At 36.9% G+C, this 25,239-nt stretch overlaps 2 protein-coding genes across 8 annotated transcripts in view; one reads left to right on the plus strand and one right to left on the minus strand.

Moving 5' to 3' along the window:
- The window catches only part of rtn1a (reticulon 1a), a 45,884-nt gene that overhangs the window by 14,086 nt on the left and 6,559 nt on the right, over positions 1 to 25,239 (minus strand). Inside the window, exons 2-3 of one of the 2 annotated variants that reach the window (NM_001029967.3) lie at positions 16,700 to 17,506; positions 13,206 to 14,105 (exon numbers count right to left, since the gene is read on the minus strand). In NM_001029967.3, the coding sequence (NP_001025138.2) occupies positions 13,206 to 14,105; positions 16,700 to 17,506 (1,707 nt within the window). Of the gene's footprint in view, positions 1 to 2,007; positions 2,356 to 13,205; positions 14,106 to 16,699; positions 17,507 to 25,239 lie in introns of those variants that run through there. The other variant, NM_199652.2, reaches the window with a different exon arrangement.
- Positions 7,851 to 25,239, plus strand: part of lrrc9 (leucine rich repeat containing 9) — a 71,331-nt gene continuing 53,942 nt past the window's right edge. For 2 of the 6 annotated variants that reach the window (XM_073919143.1, XM_073919150.1), the window contains exon 1: positions 7,912 to 8,003. The gene's annotated coding sequence lies outside the window, so the exon portion shown is untranslated. Of the gene's footprint in view, positions 8,004 to 25,239 lie in introns of all 6 variants that reach the window. The other 4 variants (XM_073919154.1, XM_073919142.1, XM_073919155.1 and 1 more) reach the window with 4 other exon arrangements.

Genomic DNA, 25,239 nt, shown 5'->3' on the forward strand with positions numbered 1-25,239 from the left:
GTGCCAAAAGTATAATAAAAACCAAAAGTGCTGCACACACACAACCCTGGAAATTCCTGAACTCAAGAGCAATGAAAGTGCACAGGATGCGCAGCCCTGCCAAACAACACAAATATATTAAGATCTAAAGGGAATATATGTTCCTAATTATTGATTTCATGGTTGCGCATACTGTGTGACAGGGAAGGGTGTGTCAAGCCAATCTTGGCAGAAAAACACAGCTATTTATCTGATTCCCTGCTGGAAAGTCTCTTTATAAATGCCTCTTTATATACAGTATAGAAACACAAGTAAATAATAATACTCCACTAATGCATTGTGCTCACGTTTATGTTTTAAAATCTAGTAAAGTAGACTCTAGCATTACAAATCACATGTATCCCTAGAAAATTAAACACATCATATGTCACATTTACTGTGCTTGGTTTTGTAAAGTGTAATCAGGAAAACTACTTTGTCTTGGGATTAGGAAGTATAGAAGTTTCAGTAGAATTTATATAAACAATTATTTTGTTTCATTACTTAAATTAATTGACAGATAAATGCAAATAGATGAGTTAATATATCATTGGCTTCAGGCCTGTGAGTGGATTTAAAAATAAATCACTGAATGTTTATATATTTATGTGTTGCTTTTCGCATGTCACTGAGCATGAGAATGCAGTTAGGGGCCTATACTCTAGAGACTTTGATATGAATCATCAAGAAACAAGAAATGACTTGATGTCATATTATCCTTAGGGGAACTGTGATGTCATTCAGAGAGCATAAATAGACAGAAAAATTGCATAAGAGGGAAAAGGTAAAAGTGTATCATGACTTTTTAAGGATATAATGGTAAGGAATACCTAATAAATAATAAGTTTCCTGCATGAAAGATGAAAATGGTTTTAATACAGCTTTAGTTTTTTAATGCATTAGATGATGTCCTTTTAAATATATTTTTTCCTGAGCAAAATTTATAACTGTCTTACATTTTAATGGGGTATATGCACACAGACTTTTAATTTCAGCAAGCCAGCCTCAGCGCTTTTGGTGAACTGTCTTTCCATTACAAAATTGCCATGTTTAAGGTCTGATTTCTTTGAAAATCAGTCATTTTTCTTGCCGGACTGATATTAGATATAAAGTGGGTCTCAGACCAGACATAAAGCACTGCATTCATTTAAATAGTTCTTATTATAACATCACTTATGTATTTTTTTTATGCGCACTCCAAAAATGAACATCTTGTTTTTGACCTATATATTAGTGAAAAATATTTTTTAGGCACTAAAGTATTATAGAAAAGCAGGATGTTTTCTATTTTTTCATTGGTGTGTGGAACCAATCACTTAACAATTAACATGAAATGACACAGCAATCACTTAGAATACCCTAGCAACAATCCACAAAATGTTGACATGCCAATTGTTTTTGTTTCAGCTTTAAACAACTATACACTATCGCTATACAAACACTGATTGCCAACACTTGCACAATGCAGTATCTACAACTGGAGTCCCTCTGAACTCACTTTATCTGTGTCAACGTTTATATAAAATATGCATTTTTTCCCCCTGTTTTCTTTTTAAAATAGCCTTTCCTTCCTCCTCCACCCTCTCCGTGTTTTCCTCTCCAGGTATCATGGATGCCTGTTGAGGAGAATGATGTAATCACAATGGGTGTGACCTGGTTGCTATAGAAACAGCCTCATCCAGCGCTGCTGTAACCGCGATTGATCATAAAAACAGGCTGAAGTCTGTACAATGGCAGCCGGAGCCTAATCTATCGAATCCGGCGAGGTTACATAGATTTCAGCTTTAGTATAAACCAGACAGACCACCTGCCGGCCCTCATCCCAAAACAGCTGCCTCTCCTCTATTCTCTTTGTCCCAGCAGCGCAGAGACCGATGGGATGCTACGGCGTCGCGTTAAACGCAAAACACGCTCAAAATACACCGCATAAAACGCCCAAAACAAGCACAGTGTTGTCGTATTTTACAAAGAAAAACAAAAAATATGTACCCTGCCCTCTCCAGCTGCTCCAGGTGCACTCTTTCTTCCCTTTATCCATGTCTGTCGCTTCTCTCACTGCTGTCGTCTTTTTCCTTTCCCTTTCGCTGGTCGTATGTCTTTCAGAGACCCACTATCTCACACGTCCGAACCGCATGAATGGCCAGAAATTAGATGAGAGAGCAGAGAGAGAGAGAGGATGCTGCTGCTTAACGAGGAAAAGGGCAGATAAGACGGAAAGAGAAAGGAGAGGAGAGGAGCCGCTCTGTTGGATGAAACGGTAAACACTGCAGCCTCCACCGCAGAGCCAGAGAGCGGACCGTACCATATGCAGAGCCCGACGGGGGTGGTGGTGATGATGATGGAGTCAGATCAAAGAGGCCACACCCTACCAAACAAAGCTCATACATAAACATGAGCATGGTCATGTGACCTCAGTGGCATTGTTGTCGGAGCAAAAAGGGTGGAGTCTGATTTATTTTGTTTCTATTCACAAACACTGACTTTAACAACATTGCAGACGAACTTTTGTGAAAATGCAAGATTTTACTTGGTTATAAATATCATAAACATCATAAAAACAGTAATCAGCATTATAACAACGAAATTAAAAAGGGTATTATTTAATTGAAACAAAATGATTTGTTTAAAACGAATAATTAGTGTAATGTAACATGAACTAATCCCATAAATTAATAACTGTTAAACTAATCAGAATTTTCTAAAGGCCCCAGAGAACTCAATTTAATAAAACTTTTTGGAAACTTCACAATTCCTTCACACATTCTCTAAAGGTCATATTGAAACATAATTGACAATAAATCAATTTGGCACCTTTTAAGCTGGGATCCAAGAGAGGCTGGAGAAGTGCTTGTTGTGGGTCAGTGAAATATTTGGAGAACAATATTATAAAATAAAAAATTCTTTCTGACCTCAGTGGTTCCATAAGACATTATAATTGATATATCAAGAACAACTAGGAATTATTTTATCCCACAAAAGGTTCTTTACTGCTGAAAATTGTCCTATTATGAAGTCTTCGCACTGTGAAAAAAAATCTATTATTGGAAAAGAATTTTTACTGAAGGATTCTTTAAGTATACAAAATAGGACTCTTTCATGTCATCACCATGAAACCAGCCCCATTGAAATGTATGTTTATTTATTATTGGTGTATCAGAGCAGATGTCACTGCAGCAAATTTATGAACAGGCCATATTAAGACATGCTCAACAAATTGTATGTGACTTATCACATGTTCTGCATACTGAGTGAGAAGGTTTAGAGCAGGGATGCCCACATTTTTTCTTATGAAGAGCCAAAAACCAAATTTGATTTAGGTTGGCGGGCTAAAGGTTAATATACTAAAGTGTATTACAATAAAGTTTCAAATGGTAAATTCCTAATTTATTCATACTTAAAATTAAATAATTTTTTTACAATAAAAATATATAAATCCCATTTAGAACACTGTCTTCCATCAAGTAACAGTATTTACAGTTTAACATTAAAAATCTGATTCATTCAGAACATTTATCTGAAACATTCAATTTCAGTTTGCTTTTTTGTAGCTTAACAATTAAACAAACAAACAAAAAGTAAAATTGTTTTGACAATCTCTGGTTTGCTTCAACCTTCCCTATCATTCTCGTTCTCTTCTCAGATGGGGTGGCCAAATCAAAGGTTATTCTGGGCCAACTTTGGCCAGCGGGCCCTAGTTTTTGGGCATCGCTGGTTTAGAGTACCTTGCTGTAGATTAAATAGATACAAAAACTCTTTTTATTTGTAAGCATTAAGCTATTAAATGGTGATGGCTTAGATTGATTTTTTGACTGTTTATGTATATATATGGAGGTGTGTATATAACTTTTTGTCTATGTATGTGATGACTGCAGCTGAAGGCGAGAGCCCATTTCCCTAACTGGGACAATAAAGTTTTACCTTACCTTAAAAAACTAATAAATAAATGACTGTACATTTAGATTTTGTTGACATTATTATGGTTTATTTAATTTTTTCTTATCACTTTTATACATTAGATGTACATTTTAGTTGAGTTTTTGGCTGTGTAACAAAGGTACAATGTGCTGATATTACTACTTCAAAACATTGGCTTATCTATGAATTTATGAAATACAGTAGTTTACTGTAAAATTCAGACTTATTTGTACCGTTTTAAGCTATTTTTAATGGTAAGATGAGGTTATGTTACTTTATACTAAAAGGTAGATTTGTTTTGCAGTCAAGAGTCCTCGTTCATGATGACATAATGACAGACAAAAGTGTACACAACATCTCCGTCAGAAGGATTAGTTCAGAATGAAACATTTCTTCATCATTTACTCAGCCCCTTATCATCAAAGATGATTTTCATGCATTCTTTAGATGAAAATCAGGCAGGATTTTTCTCCATATAGTGGACCTCTATGGTGGAGCTTCGAACGGTTCTTGTGGGTCATTTCCATTAAGCGACACTTAACAAAAATTAAAATGCTTCTGTAACCTGGTTAACAGTAAGTTTCCTTAATATTTATGGTGAATAACTGTACATTTAACTGTACATATGTAAATTTGTTGACATTATTACGCTTTATTTAGTTTTTTTCCCCATCAGTTTTGTACATTAAATTTACCTTTTTGTGGTGTGTTTTTATCTGTGTAACAAAGATACAATGTTTACTACAAAATATTGGTTTATTAACACTATAAATGAATAAAATACGGTAGTTTACTGTAAAATTCAGACATCTTCTACAGTTATTTTAATGTTTTTTTAAGGCTAGGTTACTCTGTACCAAAAGGTAGATTTACTTAGCAGTCAAGAGTTCATGACATGACACACAAAAACGTACACAACGTCTCCTTCAGTCAATCTCTTGAAGGATTAGTTCAGAATTAAAATTTCTTGTTCATTTACTCAGCCCCTTGTCATTAAGAAATTCTTAAAAGAAATGTAATTATTAGCTATTAGTTTTTTAATTTAAAATTATTATTTTTTTAAATGATATATGAAGTAATACAGTTGTATTTAAAAATAAGTATGTTTTTCATATTTCTTTATTTTAAATCTAAGAAATATTTTTTGGTACATCCAAAGGTGTGGTTATGATGACCATCCGGCAAGCTCATTCAGCTTAAATTAGTATTAAAATGTATTTAAGTCTCATAATTAAATAAAAAAATGAGGTGTATAACTGCCAAAAGGTCATTTTTTTTAGAAAAAAAATAACCACAGCTTTCACCAAGCTGACTATGAACCTGTAGTATGTGGTCCCTTTAACTAGGATGATCATAGGAGTTCAGGTCATCTAAAAAAAATTGAAAACCTCATCACACAGTCTGTACATCATCAAGAAGCAACATATTAAAAGCACTTTCGTGTTTTTATGCATCAGTTGGTATGTATATTACTGTATTCAGCAATTTCTGTCTTGGCTTATTCATTTTCATCATCATCTTCTGTTTCCAACATCCTCTTCCCTCAAAGGGCTCACCACGGCAACAGCTTAAACTCCCTGACTCCCTTGTTACTATGGCAACAGGCCGGTCTGCGCTGATCCAGATTGTCTCAGAATTGCAGAGTAATGAAAGCAGAACTCAAAATACTTTAAAATCACGATATTCAAACATACAATGAAGATATATTTCAACACTGGATAAATATGTGTGTTCTGATGCAAAATGGCAATATGATAAAAATGTAAAGCTTTGTTACGTAAATCTGCGGTCTCTATCGCCCTCTGGAGGTAAGCTGATGAAAAGACGTTGACCTCTTTTTTTCTAACATTCCAGAACCTTCATTCAACAATGGATGGTGAAATGTAATAAATACAATCCCCAACACACACAAGCGAATATAAGTCTGTTAAAAAAACTCTGTAACTCTATAGCTGCCCGAAGGGTCGTAATATAAGACATAAATGAATACCACATGAAAATACAATCTCGACTGATGTTCCTTCAGACAAACAAAGAGAAACTTGCTAGTAGCATCACATGTGCACAAACTGTCCTATTTTACAAGAGGATTACATACAAGTTTTTTTTTCTAGAAACAACTATTTGATTCAAAATATGTTCAATTGTTCATTTCTCCCACTGCTGTCACGAGGTCATGATTATATGTCATGAATGTGCAAATAAAGGGTTGCTATCTAATTAATGGGGATTGTTTAGCGTATGTGAACAAAAGAAGTACATCTCACTTTAAATGTACAGCCATGATTTAAAACCTCAGTTTTTAAAAATATGGCCAACTGTATACTAAAATTTAAAGTAGCTGTGATCTCTTTTGTGTTAGTCACAATTGATTGAGTTTTTAACAAGAATTTATGTAAATCAGACACAATGCAGTTGTTGAAATGCACCACTAGAGGGAGATTAAGTCTTTAATTCAGCCTCAGCTGACCTCAGAACAGAGTGGATCTGTCTGTGACCTCACAATAAGCTTGATAGTATGAAGGCACATTACAATGGAAATCATTCCATGTCAGCTTCAAAATGACCATACATATCTAGCTGAGATTTTATATTTGTTTAGTCTTTTTTTAAATTCCTACAATGCATATTTATGGCTAGAAAATTAAACATTTATCAAATTTGATTAACCATACGTTCCTATTTCTGATGACTCCGGCCCTTTTCAAGGCATCGTTAAAACTGTCTGCAAATATTTAGTTGGGAGTAGCTAGCTACAGTACCTCACCATAGATATATACACTAGATATCGCATACGGACCCTGAGCATGTGTCTACCCCAGGGTTGGGCAAACTCGGTCCTGGAGGGCCGGTGTCCTGCATAGTTTAGCTCCAACTCTAATCAAAAACACCTGAACATGTGTCTTCAAGATCACTAGAAAATCTATAAGCAGGTGTGTTTGATTAGAGTTGGAGTTAAACTGTGCAGGACACCGGCCCTCCAGGACCGAGTTTGCCCATCCCTGCCACATTTGTACAGTGCTCCCAGGACAAATGTCATTCAACCGCACTAGTCAGGACAAAAGCTAATGTGAAGGTGCTGGACTTTAGCACTGTGTCACGGTGTCGGAATGAGCAAACAAAGAAAACAAAGCACATCACATATATTTTTGTATGTAACGAACTTTTGTGCTAAACAAGTAAAGTTTTTGACAGCAATACAGTCACTTACTGCCCTGACCATAAGGCAAAGTAGCACCAACTTGCACTAAATTCCAGGCTTATGCTAATTTGTTAAATAAAAATAAGCAAACAATGTAAATAAAATATGACAACAATATGCTGCGGTGCCAGAAACTTGTATTACTGTCAGCTTGCATTATATACTTTTAATAATGTACGAAGTGAAAAATGAAAGCAGGAGAGGTGGTGTGTTTCAGGACATGGATTAAAGTTAGATCAAATTTAACAGGTAGGGAGAAGGATAATACAGTTCCATGCACACAAACACGTGCTCTTTGTCAGCAATATTTCATTTTGTGAACCTGCAATGGTCTATAAATCAGTTTTTGTTATTGAGAAACTGCGACTGTGTGCTTAATCTAAGTTAATTATTTTGTTATTGCTTGAGAAATTAAAAATTTGTCTGTAATAAAACATTAAGCTTTGAACATTAAAGTGTATTACACTGTTTAATTTGTTTAAGAACCAAATATTTTACTTATATTTATTCACATTTTTGTATTATACACGCCTTTGTAATAAAGACAAAAGTAGCTTCAATGTAACTAGCTGCTTTCATGTAGCAACTTTTTTAGAAGTGTTGTTTTTTTGTATATTGTATATTGTTATACTTATCAAGCTATATTTTTCTGAGTAATATCTTCCCCTAACACTGGCAAAGACACAACAAAAAAAAAAAACCTAACCCACACATCCTGCAGATCACCAGAACAATCGCATGGTAGTAGATTTAACCAATAGTGGGCGCTGTGAGCTACACAGATTACTCGGTCGCAAGGTAACCTGTACAAGAGTGAGGAGCACTTTTACCTTCAATTATAGAAACTGACCCCGTTATCGTTTTTAAGGTTGGTAATTTTTCTATGCATGTTGAATTAAAGTAAGTACTGTTTTTATGTGTTATATAAAAGGTTTGAACAGAGTGTGGGATTGTTTACACTCGGTTTCTGGAATGTTCCACAATGAGCTAAAGCTAGATGAACCGCACTGATCATAAATGAAAGAATCAATAACTTTTGCTTTAAAATAAATCATATGCAAGATTAGGAACAGCAAAGATTCATTTCAAAATGGATGAAAATAAAATAACATTGAAACAAATTGTAATTATGTTTATGTTAAATCCAGTTAAAAATGTCAAAAATATTTGTAAAAGTATTTATTTATTTATTTATTTATTATTTTGTTGTATTTTGTGAAGCCATAATTTTGATCTATTTGTATCTGTAGATTTTTTATTATACTTATACATTTTATGTTAATAAATGAGGTGCACAGTAATTGAAAAATGAAAATGCACAAAATAATATTGTCCTCACTTTTTTAAATGATTCATAGCTTAGATTCAAATTATATTTTGACCACTGTACTTAAGAAATCTGGAGTTCGCACTAAACCACAAACATATGCTGCTTTCAGAATAGATTAAGGCATCCTAGTTGACATGTTGTTACACAAATGCTGGACGTTCTTTACTCCCTTACGTAAAGGCTGTGGTTTTGTATTTCTGGACACAGCAATTGTCTTTCGTGCTATCCACCATTGATTTAAACTAGTATAATATAAGCAGGCTTTCATAAATCACCAGCTGTGACAATAATCTTTTCAACACTGCATCCTCTGAGCTTTGTAGAACTGCGTGACTACACATTTAAAGAGTCGCTAATAAGTCAGATGATCAATGAGCTTAATTACCAGTCAAATCCAGGACAGTGTCAGAAAAGTGTCTGAAAAGCATTTCAAATTCATTCGTATCGTAAATTGCTCAAGAAAAGAAAATTTGGGGCATCAGTCATTTACTGGCTGTGTTTGATTTAAATAGCAGTCCTTAGTCTTTTAATCTGGGTACACAGAAAAACAACCGCTTTTGCAGTTAAACTTCCCAGGTAGCAAAGAGTTCCAGATTTGGAATAAAGCTGGCAAAACAGGCATTTGCCTAGCACTGGCATACAGCTTGTGGGCCAAAATGGCCCAGGTTTGGCAGAGGTGGCACCGTCTTTAAGGCAGCACACAAGACTTGGGCCAGATCAAGTGTAGTATTTGGGCCAGATGTTAAAAATTTATATGTGGGCCTCGTATGTTTGGCCTATCTTGACCTACTTTTAAAATACATTAAAAAAAATTTAAAAAGAAAGAAATTCTACCAATCAGGTCACTTTGAGAAAAAGTGCGACCATAAAACAAATTACTTTGTGGGTAAGTCAAATTCATTGCAGTTGAATGACACATTAACATATCTGGCTCAGTTTAGACCCAGATTTTAGTTAGTAACTTGGCTGAGACTTGGCCGAGATATGGCCCATGTTTGGCCCTTCTATGGAAGCCAGGCTCTGTCCAATCATGTACTGCAGTTCACTGCGGCATGTAGGCCAAGCAAAAGCTGATTGTGTGGGCCAGATTTGGCCCAGAGAAATTTTGCTATGTTTTTTTTTTTGTCTGCATCACATTTATTAAACATTGAAAAAAACTCACATTCTCTTAACCAGTGGTTCTCAAACTTTTCACCAAGTACCACCTCAGAAAAAAATTGTCTCTCCAAGTACCACCATAATAACCAGTATTGAAATACAAAGTATCGTATTAGGCTTAATTAAGCAGCTACAGCTCTGCACAGTTCAAAAAACATACAGATTATATTAATTGCTATTGTTATGAATATTTATTATTGTCAGCCACTTTTAACATTATTAATAGTTTGAACATTAACTAAAACATTAAAAATAAATAAATCATCAACGTGTGCTTTTGAAAGTTAATTAAAAATGGCATTGTTCTTAAAGTAAACAGAAAACTGCTGTGCTTAAATGTAAAGTATTGACATATGTTAGCCTACTCATCAAAACCTGGAAATGTTCCTTGGACCTCATAAATTTTATCATATTCACATATAAACTCTTTTTGATAAATTTTGAAATATATGGTACATGTTATATATGACTTATTTGTATATCTTTAAAATCTAAACATTAACTTGTATTTTAAATTAATGATTTGTATTTACATATTTAAATTAGAAATTAGATCTGCATAGTGCGCGTTAGAGTAGGCTTTGTGTGTCAGAAAAGGGATGAAACTTAGCTGTCAATATTGGGATAAAAAAATATGGGATACGCCCCCAACAACCATTACAAATATGGGAAGGAAATTAGCTACAAATGATAGAATACATTAAATAATTCATTCATTCATTCATCTTCTGCCGCTTTTCCGGGGCTGGGTCGCGGGGGCAGCAGTCTTAGGAGAGAACCCCAGACTTTCCTATACCCAGACACTTCACCCAGCTCCTCCGGGGGGATCCCGAGGCGTTCCCAGGCCAGCCGAGAGACATAGTCCCTCCAGCATGTCTTGGGTCTTCCCCGAGGCCGCCTCCCGGAGCGACATGCCTGGAACACCTCCCTAGGTAGGCGTCCAGGAGGCATCCAAAACAGATGCCTGAGCCACCTCAGCTGACTTCTCTCGATGTGGAGGAGCAGCGGCTCTACTCCGAGCTCCTCCCGGGTGTCAGAGCTCCTCACCCTATCTATAAGAGTGCGCCCTGCCACCCGTCGAAGGAAACTCATTTCGGCCACTTGTATCCGAGATCTTGTCCTTTCGGTCATGATCCAAAGCTCATGACCATAGGTGAGAGTAGGAACGTAGATTGACCGGTAAATCGAGAGCTTTGCCTTTAGGCTAAGACAGAATACATAACAAACATTAAAAAATTGAAAATAAAATAAAAGGTTTCGCCTATTAAAATCAATTTACTGATCACATCTGTGTTATTGTATGCGTTAAAAGTGTGTTCAATTTTTTAGTTTAATTATACAGCGATTCCTCCACGTACCACTAAAAGGAAGTTTGCGTACCACTAGTTGTACACGTGCCACAGTTTGAGAACCACTGCTCTAAATGGTTGCATTTGAAGCATATTGGGCCTTTTGGCTGGCATGACAACTTTGCATAATGGAAAATCTAAACTGGAATATTTGGATGGGCAGCACAGTGGCTCAGTGGTTTAGCACTGTCACCTCACAGCAAAAAGGTCACTAGTTTGAGCCCTGGCTGGGTCAGTTGGCATTTCTGTGTGGAGTTTGCATGTTCTCCCTGTGTTTTGTGGGTTTCCTCCGGGTGCTCCGGTTTCCCCCACAGTCCAAAAACATGCGCTAAAGGTGAACTGAGTAAGCTAAATTGGCCATAGTGTATGCGTGTAAATGCAAGAGTTTTTGGGTATTTCCCAGTGTTGGGTTGTAGCTGTAAGCGCATCCGCTGCGTAAAAACATATGTTGGATAAATTGAAAGGAAAATAAATGTACTTCTTCTTTGTACAAAATATGTCAGAGATGCCATGTGGTGATAAACAGGAGATGAGCTAGAGCTGTTGCATCATCACTTCATCAGTTCATGACACTCTCCACCTCTCACCACAGCTGTCAAGATGCTCCCTGTCACTCATGTTAGCTGCTCTCCAAACCTGCAGTACTCCAGACTCTTAATGTTTTGACAAGGCCCCTCATTGCCAATCACAACATTCAAACTATCCTGTATCGACTGAGATGTGAAGGTTTTTTCTGCGGTTATATATAAAAGTAAGGGGACCAGTGTTGGGGAAAGTTACTTTAGAAAGTATTGGATTACAATATTGAGTTAATCCCTAAAAAAGTGACTAGTTGGGTTACTTGCAGGGCTTAGTTTGTGCAGGAACATGCCGGATCCGGCACCTCTACAATCTAATCTGGCACCTCATTTTACAGATCCCCCTCCTCAACCGCCCTCCTCCTCAGTCTGCTGTTCACTTTCACTTTGTTTTCGCGACTCCCCAACGCTCTTTACTTTCGTCCGCGACAACCAACACCCGCCCCGGCTCTTCATTTTCGTGCGCGACACCTCCCCATCCTCGGGAAGTATGTTGAATCTGTTACCCCGATCTGTTAAGCACTTAATTTGTGAATTAAATTAAGCACTGGTTACTTAGTTTCTTTTTATGATAAGTAATGTGTTACGATACTTTTGAGTTACTTTTGAGTTACTTTTTCTGACCTGTCTGAGGCTTTTTCAGAACTTGCAGGTTTTTTTTTGTCATTTTGTTTTTTAAAGAGGAGCTCTGAAATGAACAACACACATTGTATAACCTTCATTTACCTTTAAAAACACATAAAAAATAATTGTAGAATAATGTTATCTTCAGAGAACTTCCTGACCCCCGAGCTATACGTGCTGTATATAAAGATTAATGAAAGTTTAAATCAATGCGTTATACTATTTTATTGCCAGTTCGATGACTTATCGAGTCAGTAGTTTATAAATAAACTTTATAATTAAACTATCATAACGGCATAATTTTATTTACCTCATCTGTCAACATGATGCTGGTCAATTGCAGAGGTTATGCAAATTATTATTACTATGATCAGATGAGGCGACACGGTGGCGCAGTGGGTAGCACAATCACCTCACAGCAAGAAGGTCATTGGTTCGAGTCCCGGCTGGACCATTTGGCATTTCTGTGTGGAGTTTGCATGTTCTCGCATGGATAAGTTGTCGGTTCATTCTGCTGTGGTGACCCCTGGTGAATAAAGAAACTAAGCCGAAGAAGAATGAATGATTGAATGAGTAATATTATAAAAGTTGCTTGGATTGCTTTTTGGTGGCTGATTATGAATAGAAAAGACATATATTTATTGACAAAATAAAAACCTTAGGCATCCTATAAAGAATAGTTTATTTTAAATCACACACCCTGACAGATGTTTTCTTTTTTGGTAGGTGGTTTGACTTTAATCATAAGAATCATTCTTACTGATCTAAAACATTATTTATGTTTTAAATGTACAATAATGGCACGAGTATTAATGATTTACACAGCATAGTTTTGCACGTTTAACCCATTTGTAAAAGTTTTCAGGCCAGCAAAACAGGGTTGTTGTGTAAGTGAAGGGCCAAAATGCATAAAAAGTTTACTACCAGCTTTTTTTTTTAAAAATAAATAAGCTGAATTTGAATTGTTTTTATTTTCACACTAAGAATAACAAAACTGATAGGAGAAGAAAAACAACTGCAGAGTCTCTTACCTTTCTGTCTGCTGAAGCCATGGAGAAGCAAGGACAGATCAGCCTCTTTCTCTGTGCTCGAACTAACAATACTGCTTTTGCTTTTACTCTCCGTCTCCTGACTGGGCTGCTTCTCCGGAGTCACTGTAGACGTTCCCATTACTGCGGGCCTGGGTTTGGTGGACCAGCTGTCCTCTGGTTGTGGCTTGGGCTTCTCAATTGGTGCTGCTTTCTCCTTTTCCTTCTCCTTTTCTTTCTCCGGTTCTTTCTGAGCGCTGACGACTCTGGGCTCAGTGAATGGAGAGGAAGAGACGCTAGAGGTCGTGATGGGCTTTGAAGACATGTTGTCTGTGATCAGGGGGGAAGATGGTTCTGGTGGTTTTGGAGCAGAATATTCCTGCTCCCTCTTGGGACTTTCCTCCGAAGCTGATTCAATTAGCAGGTCGCTATCGAGCTCTGCCTCTCTTTCCTCTCTTAGCAGACTGTAAAGTGGTGGGTTACTGGACTGACCGAAGCCCATCTTGGAACCCGCAGAGAGATCAAATGGGTTACTAGCACTGACCTTGTTGGTTTGTGGCTTGTCAAATGGGTTACTAGCTTTATCAGTGGCAGATGTGTAACTGGGCGGCTCAAACGGGTTGCTTGTTGGACTGAATCCACCCTTTGCAGGCGGGGTCTTAGATGTCAGGTCATGTAATGGTGAATCTAATTCTTCAGCCACTTGTTCAATTTCTGAATCTCCAGACTCATCTCCACTGCCTTGAAGGTCTTGAGCCCATGGGGACGAGGGCTTGGCTGAGGTCTTGATATCGTGGATTGGAGGAGGGTTGGGATGAGAGCTGATACTGCTTGAATCTTGGGTGGAGCTCATAGATTTCATTCCTGCAGGGTGGAACAGCACATCAGATGGAGACTCTCGACCTGGAAAAAAAGGAGTTTGAGAAATGTATAAACTGTAAATATTTAAAAGGATCAACAATTTCATTTTTTTAATTAATTATACACGTCCTCATGTTGTTCCAAAGCACATTTGCTAGTATTAAGTTGACAAATTAAGATATTTCAGGTCAATTCTGAGAGCTCCCTCATCATTCATAGACAGCAAGTTTCCCGTCTCATTTAAAGTCTAGATAGGTTCCAAAAAACATCTTCAAAACAGACCATATGCCTTCAGATGTTAAACTGAATACTATCAAGATATTAGCCTCTTTCACATATACAGATCTTTCCAGAAAATTACCGGCAATTTTCCAGAAAGATCTGCATGTGTGAACAGGACCTTTTTGAAAAAAACAGTAAATTTGTTCCGGCAATTTTCTGGAAAGAGAAGTCGTAACTTTACCGATAATTTGCCAGAATGGATGTCTCTGGGATAAGCTGCATGAATGCTAAAGCTTTAAATAGAAGTGAAATCATCAAGCTGGATCCCTATTACGTTTACATATACAAGCGCAGCCATTTTGAGCTCATCTCTGGTAAATGATGTCAAAATTTACCGGTATTTTGGAATGGATGTGTGAATGATCTTTTCTGGAAAAACGGCGCTTTTTTTAATTAACCGGTAAATTAATTCCGGTAATTTTCAGGATATTTACAGGTATCACTGTGTGAAAGGGGCTATTGTTCGCACATAAAGTAAAGTTTATTTATAAAGTAATTTCGAGAGTATCACATGCTTATGATTGCTTGCAGCTGGTCCCACATTATTTTATTTATGATTCACCCATCAGACAATTCCTAAGCCACTATAAATACCCTAAGTTTCATATGACAACCATCTACTTTTTGAAGAATCCCCCTTTCCACCCCTACTCCTCTACCTTTCCTAGATGGGTGGCAAGGTTGCCCAGTGGTTAGCACTGTTGCCTCACTGCAAGAACGTCACTGGTTCTAGTCCTTTCCTAGCCAACCTACGTTTCTGTGTGGAGTTTACACGTTCTCCCCCAGCAAACGTGGGTTTCCCTGGGCTCTCGAGATCTACCTGAGCTCAAACTCCCCTCTCGTCTTGTAAACAGGAGAGAGACCCTGGCTTGAGGATCTTATGAGCTCAGGGCTTTCTCCCGGGACAGCATGTCAAACAAGCTTTATAATCAATCATCAGCTAAGTGTGAACTTTTGAAACAAAAATAAAAATTTTTTACAACAGTTTCTTCTCCTCAGTGTCAGTATATTGTGCGTATGTGAGCGCTGTGCACTGATGTAACTTCAAGTGCCTTCAAATGCCTGCATGTGATTTCCTCTGTTTAAAACAAAGCACAGAGGTACATCAGAGGTGATATGTCAGAGGCACGGCCAAGCATGACATATATATGTGCACCCTATACTGACACTGATGAGAAGAAACAGTTATAAATGGAAAGAAAAAGATATAAATACAATTTAACCAGATGGTTTGACTAGGAAGCTCAGACATTTTTCTGGCGAGTCTAACAGTATTCGGAGTAAACAGAAATAATTAAATAAATAAATAAATAAATATATATATATATATATATATATATATATATATATATATATATATATATATATATATATATATATATATATATATATATATATATAAATAAAATATTCACAATAGAAAAAAAGAAATTTCTGCGCAGATTATTTTGCTTGTTAAGGAAAATCTCCACTTAATTTTGGATTTTTTTTTCTAAAAACAAGACAATATTTTTTGCTTGTCTAGATAATGCTTCTTCGTCTTGTTCCTAGTCCAAATATCTAAAAAAGAAAAGCATTTCGGCAATGCACAGTCACAGGCCTCAAAAACAGATGATAAACTTTCACTCTTTTGTGGTTAAACTTTGCAGTCTTTCTACAAATCACATGTTTGGTGGTTCCTGGTCAACTATACCTAAGACTCAAAACTGTATGTCCTGCGATGTGATTATCGAGTACACGTTGTGATAATGATGCTGAAGCAATATTTTCTGCAGCCCTAGTATAAAGTTGTAATTTCTGTTTCATGAGAACACAAAACTACTCTGATAGGTAAATAATATTCTGAATAAAACACTGAAGGCATATGGCCTTTTCTGGAATTATCTGGATTACCTTGTTATATGGAGGATAAGGTAGCTTTCAAGTTTCACCTAAAATATTATACCTTGTGTTCTAAAAGTAAAGAATAGTCTCAGGGGTTTTGAACAACATGAGAGTGTGTAATTAATTACAGAGCTTTAATTTTAAGGTAAACTAACACTTTAGAATCAATTATATGTTACAAAATTAGTCACAGTACTAACTTACTACAGTACTACAGTTTGCTGACAAAAATGCCAAAATAATAAATGATTAGAATGAATTAGATGCAAGACCATAACTTATCTACACTGCCTGGTTTATTTGTGTACTTCTACAAGCTGGAAACTATCGACTTCACCTTTAAATTAGAGGTTTGCTACTTTAATTGAACTGAATTCAGATGTTAAATAGAATGTGGATTATGAAAAGGCATTCTCATTTCAATTCATGATGGTGCGCAAGCAGGTGCATCACAGGTGGGCAGGATCTACCTGTAGGGGAGTGGTTAGGGGAGTGGTTAGCTGACGATGCTGCGCTGTCATCCTCTGGTTCTGACAGTGTTACCGTGGGAAGACCCTGCTGTCCAAAACTGAGCACGCTGTCTCTCTCAGACATGCCACCTTGTGGAGACACTCTCACTGGCTCACTCGCAGTGCTGTGGGACTCTGTTGTTACTGTGATCTTCACAGGACTGGCACTCTGCGGCGTTTCCATCCTGCGATATGACCGAAAATCTGCCATTTCTTCATCCGAAGGATCCTCCACATATGGAAATGCGTGCTGCCCACCGGCTGATCCCGTACTTGTCTTCACCTCCGTGTCTTCAGATCCGAGCGGACTCTTCTCCAAATAGCGACCCAGATCAAAGGGATCATGGCTGGATTCTTTACTTCCCCTTTCTTCAATCTTAGGCTTGAAATCCTGGATGTCATCTTCATCCTCATCATCATCTTCTTCATCTTCCTCATCTCCATATCCAGACATGGGAGGTTGCTGCTTGTTCTTAGCATTTCCCATGCTCCCGAAATCACAGAGGTCACCCCCCATGTCCATGTAGCTGTAATGGTCACTTTTGTGCGAGCCCTGTAGGGTCGTCTGATGGTCTGAGGGGTCCCCTGGGGTCATGCCGATGCCGGAGTCGGTTCCGGTGGGTGCAGGTGGAGAACGGTTGCCCTCGGAGGAGAAGAGAGAGGCTCCGTCATTGAAAGGGTTGGAAGAGGACTTTGAGGAAAGGAGAGAGGTGTACAGATCACCCTCTACAGGAGATGACTTCATAAACATGTCAGATAGAGAGTCACCTAGAGAGACAGAGAGAAGGAGAGACGGTGTCATTAGTAACTGAAATCAAATCAATAAGTTCACATCCTGCCTTAAAAGCATGAGTTAACCGAAACCGAATCTGCCTGGATTCAACTTGAAGTTACCCTTTCTTTAAACTAACAAAAAGACAATAGTCAAGACAATACATTACTTCTGAAAACATATACACTTGAATTCGAAATTCATAACTTGAGACAAGTGCATTTAAGAAACAATTGAATGTAGGTATGATGTATTAGAGCATATATGTGCAAAGATTTAACTTTCAGTGTTTTCATGATTTTTTCATTCTAAAAGAATAGCAAATAGAATTGGCTAATGGCTATTCAACATCAAATATGACAGAAGAACACTTGTAAAAAGTAGTTAAAGCACATAGACATCTATAAGGCCTCTAATTACGACCAGCAGCTAGCTCTCTGCAACTCTCACCGTGCATTCACACTGGGCTTCAGCGTCAACACTTGACCGAGGGTGTGCTGGGGCTGATATGATCATCATAGCAGCGTCAGCCATTGAAATTAGTGCGCAATCGGCTACTGTTTAAGCTGGGTTATTTGCATAAAGAATCTGGTTGGCTGATGCTTCCGTTGGCGCTTAAAAAGTTGCGAAATCCCCTACTTCTGCAGCGTCGATGGACACACAGTTCAGTTCGGCAACACTTGACGTCACCAATTCAAAGTGAATGGGATGCGTTGACATGGGGCGTCACATGGTCACCCACTTAAGCTAAGCAGGGCTGCGCCCGGTCAATACCTGGATCGGAGACCACATGGGAAAACCAGGTTGCTGCCAGAAGTGGTGTTAGTAAGGCCAGCAGGGGGCGCTCAACCTGCAGTCTATGTGGGTCCTAACGCCCCAGTATAGTGAAGCAGACATTCCACTGCTCAGTGAGTGTCGTCTTTTGGATGAAACGTTAAATCGAGGTACCGACTTTCTGTGGTCGTTAAAAATTCCAAATTTGCCCACTGGTTTTTGTCCATCATGGCCTCCTAACCATCCCCATATCATAATTGGCTTCAAAATTGGCTTCACTCTGCGGTCTGGTGCAATATGGCTGCTGTTGAGTCATCCAGGTGGATGCTGTACACTGGTGGTGGATAAGGAGATTTCCCCCAAAAATGTGTAAGACACTTTGAGAGTCCAGAAATGCACTAAATCTAAATGTAAGGAATTATTATTATTATTATTATTTAAAAACAGCAGAAACCCTGCAGAGACTGTGCAGAGGTCAGATTTACTACATTGAGTGCATATGCAGTACAATATATGAAGTGAAGACAAAGGCAAGAGACAAAGGCAGTTTTACAAAGAGATAATAGACAAAAGGACAGAGAGTAGAAAGAATCTACACAGAGAAACAACATTGATTCTTTTTTGTGAAGTACTGTAAATGTGATTCCCACTGGACTGAGAGGAAGAGCAGATGGAAAAGGCAGAGCCCTCAGAGACAGCTGGAAACATCTGCTCATCTCTGTAAAATCATTCAAGTCTTAAGAGGATTAATGATAGCTGGACAACGAACCCTGTGACTGTTACATCTCCAATAACAAGCGCACACTTAGGTTTAATTCCCATCAGCTGGTGCTAAAATTACAGTGGGTAATAAGATCATAATGGTCCAATGGCAAGGTTCTGATTCCAAAGCTTCAAGACCAAACTCCCTTGCAGTCTATACAGATAGCTATCTTTTAAAGCAGCATACTTGTGTTTTGTTGTTAGACAACACACACACACACACACACACACAAACACACACACACACACGCACGCACGCACACACACACACACACACACACACACACACACACACACACACACACACACACACACACACACACACACACACACACACACACACACACAAACAAAAAAACAAAGTATGAGGTAAAATATGAAATTATGTAATTTTTATCTAAATAACAGAAATGTATGTTTGGTAAATGAAATAAAGCTAGAAAAAAAAGAAAAATATTAGATGAAATAAAAGATAGGCCACGCGATGGCGCAGTAGGTAGTGCTGTCGCCTCACAGCAAGAAGGTCGCTGATTTGAGCCTCGGCTGGGTCAGTTGGCATTTCTGTGTTGAGTTTGCATGTTCTCCCTGGGTTTCCTCCGGGTGCTCAGGTTTTCCCCACAGTCGTAGGCATGTGGTACAGGTGAATTGGGTACGCTAAAAATTGTCCGTAGTGTGTCTGTGTGTGTGTGTGTGTTTGTGTGTGAATGAGAGTGTATGAATGTTTCCCAGTGATGGGTTGTGGCTGGAAGGGGGTCCGTTGCATAAAACATATGCTGCATAAGCTGATGGTTCAGTGCGCTGTGGCAACCCCAGGTTAATAAAGAGACTAAGCCGAAAAGAAAATGAATGAATGAATGAAATAAAAGATAGAAATGTTATTGGCAACTAGCTGAATTTCTAACACTCAAAATGAAGTAATATGAATACTGTATCAGGAATACTTAATCAACACTGGGATATAAAATAGTAGCATGTACAGTTAGAAACCACCTTTTTTGGTAGTGAATTAAATGTAAGTACAGTTGTTGAAAGTACTTTACGAGTACTTTAGGAATTCCTTCATTTTTATTTGTGTGCTAAATGTGTAAATACCAGATACATTTCCAATGTGTTGTGTATTAGCAACACTAAACAGAAGTAAATCAGAAATATGAGAGATAAATATAGGACCCCTCCTTCTCTGTTTTAAAGGGCACCTATTTTTTACAAGATGTAAAATAAGCCTTTGGTGTCTCCAGAATGTGTCTGTAAAGTTTCAGATCAAAACACCCATAAGATTATTTATTATAGCCTCCACAATCTTCCCATTTTAGTCTATAATATGTTTGTAGCTGTTTTTGTAGCATGTGGCTTTAAATCCAAACGAGCTGCTTCTCCCTGCCCACCGTTCCCGCGTGCCTGTCTGCTTCTTATCATGCGTTACGTCAGATAAACAGCAGTGTCAGAGACAGACTCGGATGAAGCTGAAATATAGCTCATTAGTCAGAAATACCAAGTACGTTTATTTCATGTATTGTGATGGTTTCTATTCAAGCTTTTCTGAAATGATGAGTCTCATACAAATGCTGTTTGCAGTACACACTCTCACACACACATACACATATTAGCATTTATTGACACCATGCGGCCGTGGTGATTATAGCAGTTAAGAATTACATAGCAATTTTACTTACTTTATTACAAACACACTCTGTTTTAAAAACCGCACTCCTACGTCACATTGCGGTGGGCCTCAAAATTACTGGGATTTGGGTATAACTTTAAGGTAACTTTAAGGAATTTTTTAAAAAGAGACTTTTGTTTATATGACTCCAATATGACAGCGGACACTAAACATGCACACAGTTCTGTACAAACAGCTTACAAAAGTTGATTTTCAACACAGGTGCCCTTTAACAGACTGCAGGACTGATGCACATTTGAACCTTTATTCGTTTATAAAAGGATGGGCAGTATTTACGATACATGTATTTTAAATGCATATTTTAAATACAAAACAGCATTTTGTAATTTGTATTTTATGGGGTTTATGAAAATTGATCAATATTTTGTATCAAAATATTTCAGTGTTCTGTATTTTGCATTTAAAAAATACTGTAAAAGACTTTGTAATAAAAAGTCTACATGATGACATCATAAAAATGCTTGCCAAGGCTTGAGATCAGACTAGAAAATTTATTAATATTGAAGTTAATCAAATGCTTGAAATATGGAAGGCAACACACATAAAGGAAAACACTGACAAATGGCATGGGTATATTTAGGATCAAGTCAACAATCATTGCAAATAGTAAACTACACAATGCCAATACCTGATCAATTTATAATGGCAGTATTGTACAATTCAGCTTCAGTCTCTGTTTAAGAAATTATATGGAATATAATATCGGTCCTTAAGAACAGGATGAGGAGCCTTCAGCACATAATCACTCTCAGTCTCAGGGCTGCAAGTGGAAATGTAGAGGAACTTTAGATAGAAAGATATAAATCACCTAAAGATGCTGTTCACTAAGGGGGTAAAGTGAGACTCTAGAAGTTAAAGAAGAACTGAAAAAAATCTTGAGAGAGTGAGTAAACTACACAAATAATGGTAATTAAGTATTTAAAATTTCAATTGCAAAAAAATATGTGAACAAAAATGTATATAACCTCTTCATATATCACCCTTTTAAAATATAAGCGTGTTAAGAGATGGTTTCAATTTTACTGACCAGACAATGGATGGAAAGGAATCACAATGAAGAGATACAGTACTACTGTATACTCCAACTCATTATCTGCATTACATGGTTTTGACAGTGATTATAGAGAAAGCACTTTCTGTATGAAATTTGTACAAAATGTATACTAAAATGAAAGAGAAAGAAATGTCTATGAATACCTACTTATGTACAGGCGTAGAGATGAATGAGTTTGCAGAGAATCTGATTTAAAACTTGCTCAGAGAAATGCTGCTGCTATCAAGCAGTCTGTTTAATGGTGAGGGGATAGATCTAATAGGCCTTTTGAAGGTTTGCAAAGAATTGTCATGCTCCCTTTTAAATTATTTTGCAGTACTTTTAAAATACAAAATACAGTTTTTTATTTTGCTACATTTCTGGCTGCTGTATTTCGTAGTTTATTTTGATACACTTGAAATTGATGTATTTGGTATTTTAGTTTAAAATACATTTCAGTGTATTTTTGCCCATTCCTGCATTTACAGACCAAAATGTGCAAAACTAAAAAAGAATCTTTTTTGTCTAAGTTGTTTCATAGGTGTACCTAAATTGAGTACAGCATACTAAATGGACTATTTCAGCCATATCTTTATATAGTAAAAAGCATGCTATTCTGAATTCAGCCTGAGACTGTATTATGTCATTTGCGGTGCTGGGAGTAGGCGGTCACCGCTGAGCTCTTTTGGCACGATTTACATTTCCATGGTAACAGCAACTGCTCTGATTGGTCTAGGATTATTGTGGGTTATATTTCCTTATAGTATTTCCTAACCCACAATTCATCATTTACCTCATTAAAAGTGACTAGGGTACAATATCATTTTGTTCTTCAGAATAAAAAGTCATGCAGCGTTTGAATACACTATTAGCTTTTTTAATAACTTTGACTCATGCGCCTCCATTTAAAAATCGTTTAAATCTAGGTAGGTCTGTCTTGAACGATCAATGCAATCAATTTCTCTATGGAGACCCTTGGTGTTGTGTTGTGTCCGAGTGGTCCTTGTATGCCGAGCGCCTTTGGCTGCAAGCGACAGAAAGAATGCTCTTTTCACATTCGCCCAGCACTGTTTGTTGATCTCGCTCTGCCTCTCTCTCTCATGCCCGGGTGACTTTGTGAATGCAGACAGACAGTCCGCACTAGCATTTCCTCCTCGTCTAGGCCTTTCCCCTCAGTGTATTAGACAGGCAGACAGAGAAAGAGAGAGACAACTAGGGGGAGAGAGACAGTAAGAAGTGGATTATGCTGGACATATTGATGTGTGAGTGATGTTACTGATGGGTCGAAAGGATTTCTGCTGTGTTGAGCTGCTAACAGATCTTTTTCAAACTCTTTAAAGAGGCCATGTGATGCTGTTTTAAAGGGGCATTATTTTGCTGCACTAGAATAAGTTAGAAAGGAAAAAAACTGAAATACAGTACTGTACATTATTGGAAGATCTCTGTTCCCGGTTTGTCTGAAATGCTCTGGCTGAATTTCACTGAGTTTGTAGGAGTGTGAAGACATACTGTATTAAGCTATCACAATTTAAAACAAAATGTATGACGGATGTGATTTGTGATATTGGGTTTTCAAGTGTCAGCTTACTGTATTTATTACTGTAAGGTATACTTCAACCAAAAATGTAAACCAAATACTCAGTTATGTAAAGCTTAGATCTTCTTCATTTTAATTAAAAATATCTAGCATCATATCATCAGCTGTTCAGTATCATGACGTCTTTAAAAACTTAAGTATACCATTATACGCTTAGTTTATGTAAAGTGTATCATTCTAAAATGCCCAGAGTGCTCTGATTGGCTAGCTTCCACGAACCTTTAAATATAAAATCAATGTAAAGTTTTGCTTTTAGCTCTTAAGCTTTTTTTGAGCCAGTCCTCTCATTGCATTAAATGGATAGTTTCTCCTACTATGGAAGTCAAAGGACTATGGATTTGTGATATTGAGTTTTCAAGTGTCAGCTTACTGAATTTTTAAGGTATACTTCAACCAAAAATCTAAACCATCCTCACCTAAGGCTTAAAATATCCCCCAAACATGTCATGTAGATACACAAAAGTATCAAGGGAAATATAATCAGAGCTGTCTAATCTTCTCAATATTATTTTCTGGCTTTCTGTATACACACATACTGGAGTAAACAGTAGTAGTAATGGATGTTCAGAGGCATATGAGAACATGAAAGTGAGTAAATGGAAACTAAATTTACATTTTTAGATGTATCAACCTTTAAAAGTTTGGGAAAAGTCATATTGGCAGACTTTTCTGTGATGCATTTGATTATTAATGTACTATTATAGATTACCACAGTATATAAAAGAATGCACATAATGTGTGATAATAAAAGGGAAATCTAATAATGGCAAAAGTCAGATTAAACCAGTAAAAAATGACTGTCGTAGTCAGTGACAAGCATATGCAAGCAGTTCAAGCGTATGCATCTAACATAATTAATAATTCAGAATCAGAATCATGAATATTTGTATTCTGGTCCATCCATTATTACCATGTGCACTGGGGAACATGACCATCTTCAAGTTGATAGTACCAAATGTAGCCTTTTGTAATTTTTAAGTTATATGTTTCAAAAGTAATAACAATAAAAACTTCTTTATTTTGGTTAAAAATATCTAGCATCATATTGTCAGCTGTTTAGTATCATGATGTCTTTCAAATCCTGACTTAAGTGTGCCATTAGTTTATACAAAGTGGCTCCTTCCAAAATGCCCAGAGTTCTCTGATTGGCTATAGCTTACAAAAACGTGTAATAACAAAATCAATGCAAAGTTTTGCTTTTAGCTCTTTAGCTTTTTTTAGGCCACTCAATGCATTAAATGGATGGTTTTTCCTATGGAAGTCAATTTTCAGTGGTTCAAAATATCTTCCTTATATCAGAAAAATAGGTTTGGAATCACTTGAGAGTGAGTAAATAGTAAGTAAATTTACATTTTTGGGTGAACTATGCCTTTAACTGCCTGTTCTGCCAAATTGTTGGCCATATTTTGACTGTTTTAAACAATGACTGTTAAAGTCTTTTAAAGAACGACTTGTTTAAAAGAATACTTGTTTACACTACACAGCATTGTTAATTTACTAAAAAAATCAAACAAACATAATCCTGTTGCACTACTACACTTGATTTAGGTTTTATTAAACCAAAAACGAGAAAACATGATGAGTGAGAATCTGAAATATTTTTATGGCATACTTCAAAAAATAAAGAGGATTTAGTGTTCAAAAATGTTTTATTTTGATTATTTTTTAAATAAATTGGTCTTACACTTTTTCAGATTTTTCATATATCTACACTGTAAATTCGTAATTTTACTTAAAAAAGTTAAATAACAAACATTTGCTGTAAAATAACTGATATTCAATTACAGAATTTTTGATATTTTTTGTAAGATTTCTTTTTGGCCTTTTTTATTAGATAGGACAGTATTGAGACAGGAAGCAAAGTGGGAGAGAGAGAGGG

This window comes from Danio rerio, chromosome 13 (assembly GCF_049306965.1).
Source record: "Danio rerio strain Tuebingen ecotype United States chromosome 13, GRCz12tu, whole genome shotgun sequence".
NCBI lineage: Eukaryota > Metazoa > Chordata > Actinopteri > Cypriniformes > Danionidae > Danio > Danio rerio.